Here is a 15,146-nt window from a genome sequence, read left to right on the forward strand (position 1 = left end):
CCATGATTTCCTTTTACTTTCACTCTCTCCCCTGTGATTTCCTTCTTTTATGATACAAAGTGGATTTTTAACTTATTCCCATTCTTTATATGCTCTGATGAATTGTATACATATCTTTTTAAGTGTTATTTCTGATAATTATTGACAACCTTGGAAATGATAATGTGTTTGCAGTCTGTCATATCCCTTATGCTTGCTCAGAAAGTAGCTTTCGAGTCTAACATTGGAAATATTTCACAAGTGTGAGTGAGTTTTATTTTGATTTTTTTATTTTTTTGACATATTGATATAAGAGGGGGAGGAAGATTCGAACTAGTATCCTTCACTTCATGAAGCATGATCCCCAGCTGATTAAGCTACTCATTGGGGACACAAGTATGAGTGAGCTAATATAACATACTGAGCTTAAATCCATAGGCATAAGTTTTTGAATTGAGCAGTGTCTCAACACATTATATTATGGTCTCATTGAAAGACTCCTCAAAGTGTTCCCTGAGAAGGAGCAAAGGTGCGTAGCACGAGCAAACACACATAACACACAAGTGATCCTCAAGACACTCTCAATCTCCCTAACACGAGAGAGAGAGAGAGAGATTTTGCTACAAGAAGATATACAGATTATCTTTTATCACGATACACAGACTCAACATAGATTATGGTCACTGTGAAATATTAAAGGAGATTCAATTCAATAAACACTGTCGAGAGTGTAGTTTGTTGTTGCTGGGAGTACTTACATAACATAGGCATTATACTATATATGGACGTTTGCCAGGAGGCACTTTAGGAGATGGTGGAAGTTCCCTTGGAGTGTCACTTTCCCTACCCCTTCAAATCCATGTTGATCTCTGGTTATTTTTGCTGGTTTTGCTTTTTCTAGGCCCAAAGGTGGTAAGAGCATTCACATCCGACTCAGCAATTTTTTAGCAAAATTTTAGCCAAACCACCACCTTTTATCTACTTTAGCTACTCACTTTTTTAAATCACTCACATTCGGCTCAACATTTTAATTTATCACTTTTATTATCTCATTTAAATATTCGTTTTCTATCATTTAATATTATTTCTTTATTCTTTTTTTTATTCTTTCTTTATTTCATTTTGCTTCAAACGAAGATTATATTATATATTATATGCATTGTTGAGGCTACAGTTCTCAGCAAACATGCTGAGTACCGTAGCTCCTCAACAACTGCTAGGCCATTTTAGCCAGCCCGTTGGGGAGGGTTTTTAGCATCTTGGCTCAACAAAATAGCTAAAAGGCTATTGAAGCCACTGTAAATACTCTAACTGGTGCAGGGGCTTCTTTATTTTCTGACATGTTTAACAGGAGACATGAGTAATTAACATTGAAGTACATAGGACAATATGTCTATTTTTTTTCAATAGGGCTCTTGGACAGAAATCATATATTAAGGCTTCATTTGTTTTGATATAAAATTTTTTTTAGAATTTTTTTTTTTTTTTTTTCATATTTTTTGGTATTTGATGCGACCGAAAATAATAGTAAACTTCTTTAGTTTTAGAAAAAAGTTTATGTTTTTAAATTTCTTAAACCATTTTTTGAGTTAGAGTTTCTCCTTTTTAAACTGTTGAACCACTGCTGGACCACCACTAAAGGTTGCCGAAAGTTGCTGACTGTTTTTTGTGTCATTATTTTTTGTGAGAGTCATTTTTGCATCATAAAATCATAAAAACTCAAGTGCCAATTGTAGAGTATACTTTGGAGAACTTTGTAACAGTGATGTTTGTGGAAATTAAGGTCCTACGTTCACGCAAAATTGAAAAAAAGAAAAAAGAAAAAGTGTAGTTATAAATGACGCATTTTATCAAGGCATTGCCTAGGCACGGGGGACTTTATTTTTTATTTTTTTAAAAAAGGCAGGTGGGTAAGATTAACTGTAGCTATTCTACCTGAGTGTGACCATGGTAGTCCATTGAAAGCTGCATAGAAGAGGCCTAGATATTTGGAATTGCAGACGCTCCCTTAAGTCTGATGCATCTGTAGTTTGAACCAGCCCCATCAGAACATAGGTAGGACCCAAAGGGTTGATACTAATAGGTTGAGAATTCCCATTTCGGCAGTCGAATTTTCACTCTAGTACATGCCACTTGAGGATTTCCTTGAGGCCACTTGTTGGAAAATAAATATATATATATATATATATATATATATATAGGAAAAATATGAAGGCAAAAATAAAATAAGATTTCAAGGCTCGATCGTAACTCTAATATTTTTAGAACGTATTTTGTTCCCTTTTTAAGTGCTAAGGGTATATGACAAAAAAGTTTACAGGGATACGATGAAGCCCAAATGTTACTCTAGAATAGCACTTTCTAGAGTAACAAGAAATCACCCATATAAAGAGCTTTACAAAAGAAATTAGAATGAGACGAGAGAAACTATTGGCTTGTATCTACTTTGCATTAGACCAAAGAGTTATATTTAAGGCTCCAATAATATGGTGTAAAGTTAATAAATAATCTCTAAATAAGGCCCTCAATTATGGTACAAAAAATTACAATATTGAGAACTTAAAAAATGAGATGTGCTCCACATTCTCCCTTTATTATTCTCTTATCCTTTTACTTTTAAAATCACTATTAGATCTATGGGGTCATGTGTGAGACTCACGTAAACCCATAGATCTAATAGAATCAGTAAACATGAAGATGAGAAATTTATTGACTACGTACATGTAGTGATTCCATTTATTAGGATGTGTACAATTCACATTGATAAATAATAGACTTAGAGCATCTCCAGCAGTATAACTAAAAGAGAGATATTAACTACATATAGCTATTTTTGCCCTTTTTTTGCTCAAACAGAATAACTTCATATTAGTTATTATATCTTAACGGCTACAGTGAATAACTTCATATTGCTATTCACTGTAGCATACTAGATTGTTGAATATAATATTATTTCCACATTATTTTCTCTCTCTTCTCTCTCTCCCTCAACGTTTCCCTCTCTTTTCTCCCCCCTCAACGTTTCTCTCTCTTCTCTGTTCATGAATTTATGATACAAATTCAAGTATTTTGAATCATTAAAAACTCAAAAAAAAAAAAAAAAAGAATAGCATGCATATAATTGACAAACTAAAAATGGAAAAATAAAAATAACACACAGGTATGTTGCGTGAATAAATTATATTGCAATTTACAAGATGATGCAAAAACGGTCGTGGATCAAAAAAAAAAATGAAAGATTAAAAAATAATATTTAATAAAATAAAGAATGAAATAAAGAATCTGTTGGAGTTGGTATTAAAAAATGAGTAGCTAAGTAGAATACCTCTTACTACTGGAGATGCTATTAAATGTTGCATGAGCTAAGACTTAAATTTCAACATCTTGACATTTCTTTGTTGCGTGGGCTAAGACTTAAATGTTTATTTCAAGGGAAAAATATAATTTAGCCCCCCAAATTATCAGTCATTTCCATTTTAGTCTTCTAATGTTCAAAAGGTGATAAAGTAGCTCCCAAAACTACCAAATAGTTGCAATTTGGCCACTCCGTTAGTTATTACCGTCAACTAGGATGAAAAATTCAAAACTACGTCGTTTTGGCAAGGTTAAATTACTAAAATGCCCTTTTAGAAAAAAAGAAAAAAAAAAAAAAAAGAACCAATTTAAAAAATGCTCCCCAAAACAATGTCGTTTTGAGGAAAGAGAAAGAGAAAGAAAAAGATAAAGAAAAAAGAAGAAAAAAAAAAAGAAAAAGAAATCACAGGATCGCCTACCACCCCATTAATCTATGGGTACGAGCCACCCCAGACCGGGGTGGCTCCGGCCCCCCAAACCCTGGGTGGACTGGGCGGCCACCCCACAGCTTGTGGGGTGGCCGGCGAGACACCCCTAAACCACCGGATTTCCCTTCTTTTTTTTTTTCTTCTTTTTTTTTTTTCTCTCTCTTTCTCTTTCCTCAAAATAACATCGTTTTGGGAAACATTTTTTAAATTGATATATTTTTTTTCAAAAGGGCATTTTAGTAACTTAACTTTGCCAAAACGATGTGGTTTTGAATTTTTCATCCTATTTGACGGTAATGACTAACGGAGTTGCCAAATTATAACTGTTTGGTAGTTTGGAGGTTACTTTATTACTTTTTGAATATTAGAGGGCTAAAATAGAAATGACTGGTAGTTTGGAGGGCTAAATTATATTTTTTCCTTATTTCAATTGCTTTCAAAAGTAGTATGATTGATATGTTGGAAAGAGATTTTCTGTGCTCTAAATATGTTTGGAAATGGCTTTCTCAACTCCTAAATATATCAGCTTTTTAAACATTATTGAACTAATATATATATATATATATATATATATATATATATATATATATGGAGAAAATACACTTTATCGCCTAAACTATCCATACATTTGACTTTCTTTTAACCTCAATGTTTAAAAAGTGACATTTTATCCTCCCAAACTTTTAAATTGTTGAAAGTGAGAATGGTCGAATTGCAACAATTTAGAAGTTTGGAAAGGGGTAAAGTGACACTTTTTAAACATTTGAGCAAAAGTGCAAATAGGTGAATAGTTCAGGAGGTAAAATGTATTTTTTCCTATATATATATATATATATATATATATATATACATTTTACCTCCTGAATTATTCACTCATTTGTACTTTTACTCCAATATATAAAAAAAAATATATTTTACCTCCTGAATTATTCACCCATTTGTACTTTTGCTCCGATGTGTATATCTTGGCACCAATAGGCAATGGGGAGGAGGGAAGCTGTTTTTATATTGGACCATTTTCTTTCTTTTCATTTTTTTCTGGATAAAACAATAACGACTTCTTAATATTATATTAATACAAAAAGAAAAAGAAAAACATGTGGGGGTCAATGGTCTACATTTGTAAGTGGTACTTCTTTCTTCCTTTCAAATTTACTTTCTTAAGATCCTTTGTACCTTTTGAAGGGTGGGCCGTTGAAGATGGTAGCTTTTGGTGGGTACTTGACATTGCACTGAAATATTCCCCCATCACAAACATTTGTTCGTGGTTTCGGTGAATTAAAATGTTCCACTTTTTTTTTTTTTTAAAGGAAATTGGGAAAGGATTAGAGAGAATCAAAACACCAAAAAAGGGATGAACTCTCCAACAACAGACCCAAAATAAAAATTATAGTACATAATATTCAACCAACTAGTAGGAAATTGGTAAAAAAAAAAAAAGACCGGTCTGAAACAAAAGAAGCAAAGGAAGGAGTATGAATTTTGAAAGCTACATCATATTTGAGAGAATTTAGGGAAGACTTCATAAGAAATATAATGAAAATACAGAAAATCAAAATTGCTCATAAGTTTACAACGTCACTTTCCTTAAAGAAATTATTTGTCTCCACCAGATATGGTAAGGCTAAAAAGGCGGGCGATTAATAACCGCTCACTAATTGCTAACCACTCTAACCGTTAACCGCCATAAACGACATCATATGTAGTAGGGTATTAAAAATGATGTCTCTTTTTTTTTTTTAAAAAAAAAAAAAAAATTCCATTAAAAAGCAGTTAACCACATAGGCGGTTACGACTAGCGGTTTTAGCCAATAACTGCTAAACCGCTAACTGTAACCGCCTTTTCACCCCTAAGATATGGTATGCAAAAGCCAAAAGGGTAACTAGAGTCTAATAAATCCAACATTGGATCTACCTAAGAAGAATGTTAGATCAAACTATCGAACGACCTTTACCATCCAAAAATGAATGGTTATGATCAGCCAAGTAACTTTAATTACAGCCCTACAGCCCACGCCATGTGTGGGTGTGAATTGGGTGCTCACACCCTACTAGAGTATATACTAGTATGTATACACCCAAGCATTTTTAATAGTTTAAAATTTCTTGTGCCTTATAAATGCCAACTCTAATTTCTCTCTTTTCAATATGAGACTCTCTTCATTCAATACTCTTTAAAACTTTCTATTTTAAAATATTTTCAAGATACAAAATAATATATATAATAAATTTTGAAACTGACTCTAATCCTCTTTATAGCATTACTCTTTATGTGTTAAACTTCATTTATTAAGAGAATTTTGAGATGAGTTCTTAATGTCCAAATATATATATTTTATTTGCCCACTAAAAGACAGCCTTGATAGAATGGATAGAAAAGAAGTGATTGGATTGGCAAGAAGATATATACCAAAAGCATGCAAGTTTGTCTAGTGGTTTCATATCCATTTAGGTAGAGAGCACATGTATTTATGAACAAAGTCTCATGAGGGGAGAGGAAAAGAATGTCACATAATGAGAGGTGAAGAAAGAGCCAAATCACTATCATGATGCACTTAATGGACTATTCTAAAAAACACAAAAAACATATATATGTATGCAAAAAAACAAAGAAGAGACATATCACATCTTAGTGGGTTATAAGCACCAAAAGGGGAAATGGGTAGAAGGTGAAATTTTAGCTTGTGATGATTATTATCATAAGAGATTGAGATTTCAGATGGCATATTCTCTAATTAGCAAGTGTTTCTCAATTACGCAAAGATAATCAAGTGGTCGCAAAATGATAGGGATTTGGGAATTGATTTTCTTCCCATTTTCATTTTGAAGAAATAATAAAAATCAGTCATCCATCTCTATACAGTTAATGAGTGAATCTATCATTGAATTTGTGAGAAAACCCAACATGAGTCCACAAATCCAATGACAAATCTATTAAATTTACAAAAAAAAAAAAAAAAAATTGGTTGAAAGAATAATATGTAATATGTCTCACTTTATAACAAGAGAAAAATTTTAGGTTCAATTTATGCAGCGAAAGGGATTTGGGATTGGGACTCTTGGAGGGCTGCCGTTCCATCTTTGGTGTAGCAAACCATTAATGCCTTAAAAAAAAAAAATAAATACAAGAGAGTAATAATGCTATTAAATAAAATATTATGTCTGTCATACAATTGGAATGACGTAGTAATGAAAATCAATCCGTGATTTTTTTTTTTTTTTTGGTTGTTGATCGAATGGCTTATTTCACTGTCACATCATCATGTTGTATAACATGTTAAGGGACTTCGCTCATCCCTGCTCTTGCTTAAATGAATTATTCTTTTGATTCTCCGTCGTATAACAATTTACTAAATAATATTATTAAAAAAAAAAAAAAGTGGCGGCATCTGATTAAAGGCAAAAAAGAAAGAAAGAAAGAAAAAAAAAAAACATGTGGCTCACTATTGGCATCTGATTAAAGGCAAAAAAGAAAGAAAGAAAAAAAAAAAACATGTGGCTCACTATTGGCATCTGATTAAAGGCAAAAAAGAAAGAAAAAAAAAAAAAAAAAAAGACACATGTGGCTCACCATTGGCATCTGATTAAAAGGGAAAAAACAAAGAAAGAAAAAGAAAAAGAAAATAGAAAGAAAAATCATAACTTTCGAGAGCAAAAACTTAGGAACTTGGAGGACTAAAAAGATATGGACAAGTAAAATTTGATGAGTGCCAAAACCAAAAATAATATATGCTCTCGCGTGACTACAATTTAATTGGCAAGCTTGAACCAGTAATTGTAATTTTCGATGAATAATAAATAAAAGGACTTCAAATTATTATTATTATTATTATTTTTCTGTTTCCTTCTGACGTGGTGTCGGGGCAAACATGGACAGCACAAAAGCTAGCTAGAAACCCATATCGACTCGTGTAATAATAATAATAATAATAATAATAAATTCATCCGAATTGAATTTGAAATTGGGAACTGATTAATGTTCAGAGTAGGAATGTAGTCTTGAAAGAAAGTACAACAAAATGAAATAAAATCGCATGCTCAAGGCAAGGAAAGAGCTCTCTTGCAAATTGGATGGGTGGTTTAGGGTTTAGGGTTTTCACATTTTTATCTAGACCTGACCGGGACCAGTCAAGACTTGATTGGGACCCGTCAAGACCTGATTGGGATCTGTCGAGACCTGACCGGGACATGATCGAAACTCGCCGGGACCCTTTCGAAACTTTGGCTAGACTCGGTTGGGACTTGCTGGACTTGATCAAGCCATTGTTAAGACTTTGTCGGGACCAAGTCAAGACTCGTTGGGACTCAATTGGACCACCGCCGAAACTCTGTCAGGATTGCGCTTGGACCCAGTCGGGACTCGTGAAACTTGGCTAGGTCATCGTCGGGACTACAATTAGGACTTTATTGTAATTTAAAGTTTAATATGATTGAATGGAAAAATATATATACAAAAAAAAAAAAAAAAGGGTTAAATTCACTTTACCCCTTGAAGTTTCAGAAAATTTTCAATTCGAACCCCAATGTTTAAAAATTGGCAATCTTCCTTCCTAATGTTTCAAAGATTTTCAATTCAGACCTTCCGTTACTAATTTTCGTCAAATTGGACGAAAATCTATGAAATTACGTAATTATCCTCGATGCTTTTTTGTTTTTTAATTTCTGTCAAATTAGACGGAAATTAGTAATGAAAGGTTTGAATTGAAATTTTTTGAAATATTGGGGTTCGAATTGAAAAATCCCTGAAACTTTAGAAGGTAAAGTGAATTTAACCAAAAAAAAAATTGTGATTTTTCATATGCGTCAAACACCTAAAAAAATATTTTCAAAGAAATTATTTTTTTGATGAAAAACATATTTTGACGAGCCTTAAACTTGGGAGGACACTAGGCTTTGCTGAAGTTCCTTTGATTCAATGTCTTGGGAATTCACAATAAAGTTCCTGAATTGTATAGAAGTTCAATTATAAAAGTAATAATTGGTCTCTTTCCGATTATTATTGCAAAAGTGCTAACATAATAATTGCTTCGGTTGAGTGAAAAATCGAAGAACGGATGGTATTTGGAAATTAAGAAATGCATAACAAAAAATGAAGAGTTCACATTTTTCATCCAACTAAATGAAATTCTCTCCTTCCCCCCACCCAATAATAATAATAATAATAATAAGATAAAATAATATATCAAACAAATTATAACCAACGTGATCTAATATTTCTACTAAGAATAATAATATATACTTCACACTTATTTTATCACATCACACGTACTAATGACGTGACATGAGTGGAGGTAGAATTTTTTTTTTAGTGACCATTCAATTTATAAAATTTTTATAAAATTATATAATTTTTCGATAATGATGATACGAAAAATAGAAGCATATATAAGTACACAATAAGCTGTATTTGTTGGCTTATCCTTAAAGGACAATCTTCCTGTCTTCACAAACCCACCAATAGCCATACAGCCCAAGACTTTAGTACTACTGTAACGGACACCCAACACTTGTCCCCAAAGCAAAAGTCATCCACCACAGAACATAAAACCCAACTCATTACTTTTAATCATTATCTACATTTAATAATGGCTTTAACTAATTAGTGGGTTGTTTGCTCAGCTTGTAAACTATTCAATTAAGTTTCTTAATTGATTAGTTTGTTAACACCCCACTCAACATTTCTTTGGAGCATCATATATAGTCTATTTTCCAATCATATTGTCCTCCACACACAACTCATATGATTGAGTGTTTCCTTGACATGTTTCATGTTTTTCAACTAGGGTTTCGGATTTTCAGCAATTTTTTTTAATTATCAAATTGTTAATAATTCAGATAATAAATGTGAAAGAGTCTCTATAAAGTTCACCTGTTTGAGTCGATAGTTGAGTTTTTCAAAACCTGTCTCTTACATTTATTGTCAAAATTACTAATAATTCAAAGAACAAAATTGCTAAAAATCTCAGTCATTTAAAAAATCTCTACATATGATATCTTATTAAGTGACTTTTGACTATGGAAAAGGAGAAAATGCAAAGGGTTTAGAAAGCACTCATAGTGGGCATATAGTAGTTAATCACATGGCCATCATATGGGCACGTGGTCGGTGGTTAATAATATTATAGGTTGACTCCTAAAAAGTATGGTGGGAATTCTACATATGGGAATTCTAGGCAAAAAAAAAAAAGAAAAAAAAAAGACTAATTTATTTATTTATTTTGGCTAACTTATTCTCAATGCTGCTAGATTATGCTTTCGGCTCCCTAAATTTAGCCAAAGCACATATTCATTCCCTCTCATCTTATTTGTTCCTTATTTTCTTTTAGAATGTCCCTAAATTTGTCCACTTTGATAGGTTAATGGACCAATTTTAATACCTTAACTTATATTTTTTTTTTTGTTTTTTTTTTTTTAAATATCATTACCCTTTTCTATTTACTTTAACTGAATTTAAATTGAAAAGGATAATTTTAAAATTTGTAAAATTTTTTATTTTGTAAAAATTACATTAATTAATTTCTATCAGGAAGTTGGATTTACAAATAGACAAATTTTTTGGGACAAATAGGGCATGATCTATCATATATCTCAAGTATAATATGCTAGTGAATAATAATACTATTTACTAGACTGATATATGATTGTTATACAACTGAGGTAATGTGATAACTGATTTTTATTGCCACGTATGAGAATTTCTCTATGCTGGTTATGCACCTCTCATCTACTTTTAAAATGAGAGATAGTTGGGGATTGAGCAAAAAAAAAAAAAATCCCATATCTATTTTCAACATCTACAAAAAAATATTTAGATCAAATAAAAGGAAAAACAATCACATATGGAAATTAAAATTTATACATTTTGGAGAGGATTGTATTGGTTTCAAAGTTTACCTTTTATGTAATCATAATTTAAGAATAAATTAAAAGAATCAACACCATTTTTCTGTCTTGTTATTGAACTGAAGTAAAAGTGATAAAAGTAAAATGACAACTAAATATATGAACAACAGATTTCAAGCCAATTGGGTAAAATGACACTTCAAATGTCACAAACGAAAACAGAAAGTTAAGGGTAAAATTTGCCACCCATTTTTAACATTTACAATAGCTTTCCACTAATCTTCAGCTTAATTTACCCTAGTTTGTAAAGTTCTTATCATTCTCTTTTATTTTCATGTACTTAAAAAAAAGGGGAATGTGAAGGAAAGTAGTAAATAATAACTAATAATTCTCAAGTTCTACTTACTTTCCTAGCTAGCACACCTAAATGCAATAAATTGTAACACAATTATATACATGTTAATATAATTACAATCTTACCCTATTATATATTATTACCATCTCAAACTTTTTGTCTCTCTTTCTACTTCTTCCGACTTCTTTTAAACTAGAGGAATGCTATTCAACATTCTCCTAACATTCTTGTTTACGTGGCATATTCATATCCACTTGTTTTTTTTTTTTTTTGTTTTTTTAAAGGAAAAACAAATAAAAAAACAAAACAAAAAAGAATGCTATTTGAAAATGCTGAATAACATTTCTACTTAAAATATGCTTCCACTCCCTTGTATGTTTTATTTTATTTAATATTTTAATAAGGTCTCAAACGTGGCCTTTAACAATCTCCTCCTCGTCACTCATGGTGGAGTGTTTAAATCAGAATATTTGTATGCATGACCAAGTTAATGCATGCCAGTTTGGAAGGCTCTGTGATCAAATTTCAACATATAAATTTTGGAACATTTTGATAAGGAGGTTTCCACATAGAGTTGAGTGATTTAATAAAAAAAATTACTCAGGTGCTAAGTTTCAGACTTAATAAGTGAAATTAAACTTTATACGTACACTGGCAGCAGCTTCCATAAATCTAATTTCCTTCATTAAATATAGGAAAACCTCTTAAAAAATCACATGAAACATACTCACTAAGGAAACACCAAGAGAAGCAAAAATACTACTCTAAATTTAGGGTAGCATTTTTGGTTTCCTTAATTTTATTTTAATATAAAAAACCTTTATCTTTCCTCTAACACACACACACACACATATATATATATATATATATATATATATGTTCACACAAGGGAAGAGGGATGAGAGATTCAAACTAGTGACTTCCGCTTTATTAGGCGTGATCCACAGCCGATTGAGCTACTCTTTGAAGACTATTTGAAACAATATTTAAATGACTTCTCTTTCCTCTAATATTTAGTTTAAAGAATATTTAAATTGCATGGAAAAATAATAAGTGAAGCTATTATAAAGTTTTTCTAAATAGATAAGTAAAAAGTAGTTTGATTCCCTTTATTTAGAGTAATAGAACAGATGTGACTAATTTATTTTTTCTTAGATCGTTACAAAGTTAAGAGTAATGTTAATTACTAAATTATTATCCGATTATCATACAATTAGAATGATATGATAGAAAAAGCCAATCTTTAGATTAACAAGAATTTGTTAAAAAAAAAAAAATCAAAGATTAATTTTCATAGACACGTCAATCGTATAATACCTTTTTAAATCAGTTTTACTAAATAATATTTATATAAAAAAAAAATTATTATAAATTAGGATGTGAAAATCCAGTTTGGTATGTATAATAAATACGCGAGAAAGTTGTGTGACCGCATTTATTTGATGTAAAATGAAAGTTTGAAAGGAAAACCGTAAGAAGTAACGAAGAAAAGAAGCTGAAAGAAGAAGGAAAAGTGGTGTTGAAGCAACGGCCAAGGGGATTACAAATGTCAAAACGTTCCCAGAAAAGCAATACAAAGAAAGGAAGAGTGAAGCAAAGAAAGTGCAAGGAAGGAAGCCAAAAGTGGACCTGAAAATAGGCAGAGCAAAGTTTTGTCAAAGAGCAATCCCTCACGCAAACAAAAGGGGGAAAAAACGGAGAAAGTGAGTGAGAGGGAAAAGAGAATGCCAGGAAAAGTTTTTCCCATACCATACCCTCCCTCCTCAATGGCAGAAAGAAAGAAAGAAAGAAAGAAAGACAAGGCAGATAGCTAGGTCTTCTGAGTGGCAGACTCTGTGTCTCTCTCTGTCTAGTCTTTCACCCCGTTTCTTGTTTCAATGCCCCGCTGACCCCGCGTGACTCATCATTCAATATGCCAGCCGATTCTTCATTCATTGCCCCACCCTCCTTTTTTATTTATTTATTTATTTTTTAATTTCAAATTCAAACTACTACTGTTTAATTTCCACTCACATTTCATTCCTTGCAAATCCTTTTTTGTTTTGCTATTACGTGTATTTCTTTGTTTAATTATTATCCCTTCTAGACTTCTAGTGGCCGGATTTGTTATTTTATTAAAGCAACGACTTATGACTTAAAAGCCTTCTAAATTGAAGAAAAAACAGGCTTCTAAATTGACTTAAATTATATGTTGACTATGACAAAATTAAAACAAATACTTGAAGCCACTAAGAAGTTGCCCCATTCTTTCTACTTCAGCTTTAATGTCACATTTTTTTTTAAGTAAAAGTTAGAATAAAACGCTACACTTTATACTTATTTATCAGCATGATATCAAGGGTTTTCAGCTCTATCAAGCCATATATTAATTCTCAAAAAATTTAAAAAATTATTCAGATATATGTTTTTTTAGAGGTAGAGCTTCAAAAATTATCTCCCATCTCAAATATTTTTTTTTAAAAAAAAATTTTGTTTCCTTGGTACTAAAATTCTTGATTTTGCCTTTACATAAAATATTTTAAGTGAGTTATATTTCTATTTTTTTTTTAAATAACTAATATTATAAATCACTTGAAATACATTATGTTAACCGAGTAGAATTCAGTCATCAAAATATCACGAAATTAAAATAGCGGGTTAACACACTTCTCTCGGAGCCCGTCTTCCCGTATGTCAGTCTCTGACGACATTTCCACCGCACGGTATCCCATAAAGCACAGACCGCCCAAAACAACCGTAACTCAAAACAAAAACCAAATACGCCAATCTCTCTGTCTCTGTCTCTCTCTCTCCTAGCGCACGATATAAAACCTCACGTTTCCGCCCTCCCTCCCGCTTTCTTTCTCACTTCGTGCTCTCTCTCTGTCTTTCTTTCTTTCTCTCTGATGGCCTCCAACGCCAACAGCAACATGCACTCACCAACCTATTCATCCGACCCTACCTCACCCAACACCACCTTCGTCCAAGCCGACCCCTCAACCTTCCGGGCGGTGGTCCAGAGACTAACCGGAGCCCCAGACGACCCGTCAGCGCAAAAGCTCCCTCTCACCGGCAAACCCAAACCCGCGGGAACCATTTCGGCCGCCGAAATGGGTCCCAGAAAACCCGCCTTCAAGCTCCACGAGCGCAGGCACGCCACCAAAAAGCTGGAGCTCGACATCGACCACTCTACCGCTTTCAACAAACACTGCATGGGCAGGGCCAACTTCAACAACTTGGGCCCTTCCGGGCCTCCCCTAAGGCCCATGATCTTCTCCCCCGTGTCGCCTCTGGAGTTCTACGCGCGTGGGAGCCCGAGGACGCCGCGCGAGGTGGAGGAAGAGGAAGAGAGAGCCATTGCCGAGAAGGGTTTCTACTTGCACCCGAGCCCTCTCAGTACCCCAAGAGGGTCCGACCCGCCTGAGCTTTTGCCTTTGTTCCCTCTCCAATCTCCTTCCGATCATCATTCCTAATTCTTCTTCTTCTTCTTCTTCTTCTTCTTGATTTTGTAACAATACGTAATTATATTTTATTTATGGATTTAATTTCCCAATTTTAATCAACAATGTTGCTTCAATTAAATCTTGTTTTAAGTTGTTTTGGTTTCGTGTATTTATCGTTTATCAAATGGTTGGTGGCGTTCGTGAGTTACACGCGAGCTGGATGCGCGTGGTGATTTCTCAATAAAGTTTAACTAGATTTAGGTTCGTAGAACATCGAAACTCTTTGGTAAATGGCGGCTCTAATTCATCGATGTTGTTGGAAAGTGAAGTCACGGGCGGATTTGCTTTTCATTTACATTTTAATTTTTAAAGAAGCACAATCTTTTTTTAAAAGAAAATAATTAATTTTTGACAAGGCTGACTTGAAAATTGGAAGGCTGGAGGAGGGCCTCTATATTGTGCGTGGTGACTTGAGAGCATTCAAGGCTGAGAGCCGTTGGATTTAATGACCGACAGAAAATTACTTGCAGGAAGTGAGCGGCGCCTTTGTCTGACAAAATAAATGGCCAGGATTCGTCCTTGGGTATCTAGGACTCGTATGACATTATTGGGAAAGTAGCGGTCCGATCTATCTGAAGCTGGCTTATTAGTTCAAAATTCGAAACTATTTGCATACACCGTCCTTTAACTGTCAAATGAACGGTCAGGATGGGTACTTCAATAGTGAAAATACGGTTGACTTAACTGTTTGGACTCTGGAGGGGT

The 15,146-nt window shown here is 33.0% G+C and overlaps 1 protein-coding gene across 1 annotated transcript; it reads left to right on the forward strand.

The window, feature by feature from the left end:
- The first annotated feature begins 13,724 nt into the window (after positions 1-13,724).
- Positions 13,725-14,441, forward strand: LOC132188557 (VQ motif-containing protein 11-like). The gene has a single exon (XM_059603050.1). The coding sequence runs from the start codon at positions 13,845-13,847 to the stop codon at positions 14,409-14,411; it is 567 nt and encodes a 188-aa protein (XP_059459033.1). The 5' UTR covers positions 13,725-13,844; the 3' UTR covers positions 14,412-14,441.
- Positions 14,442-15,146: the final 705 nt, after the last annotated feature.

The sequence above is a fragment of the Corylus avellana genome, chromosome ca7, assembly GCF_901000735.1.
Source record: "Corylus avellana chromosome ca7, CavTom2PMs-1.0".
Classification (NCBI taxonomy): Eukaryota; Viridiplantae; Streptophyta; class Magnoliopsida; order Fagales; family Betulaceae; genus Corylus; species Corylus avellana.

Bases quoted from the DNA above. Each gene is read 5' to 3' on its own strand.
- LOC132188557 (XM_059603050.1), top strand. From the start codon at position 13,845: ATGGCCTCCAACGCCAACAGCAACATGCACTCACCAACCTATTCATCC.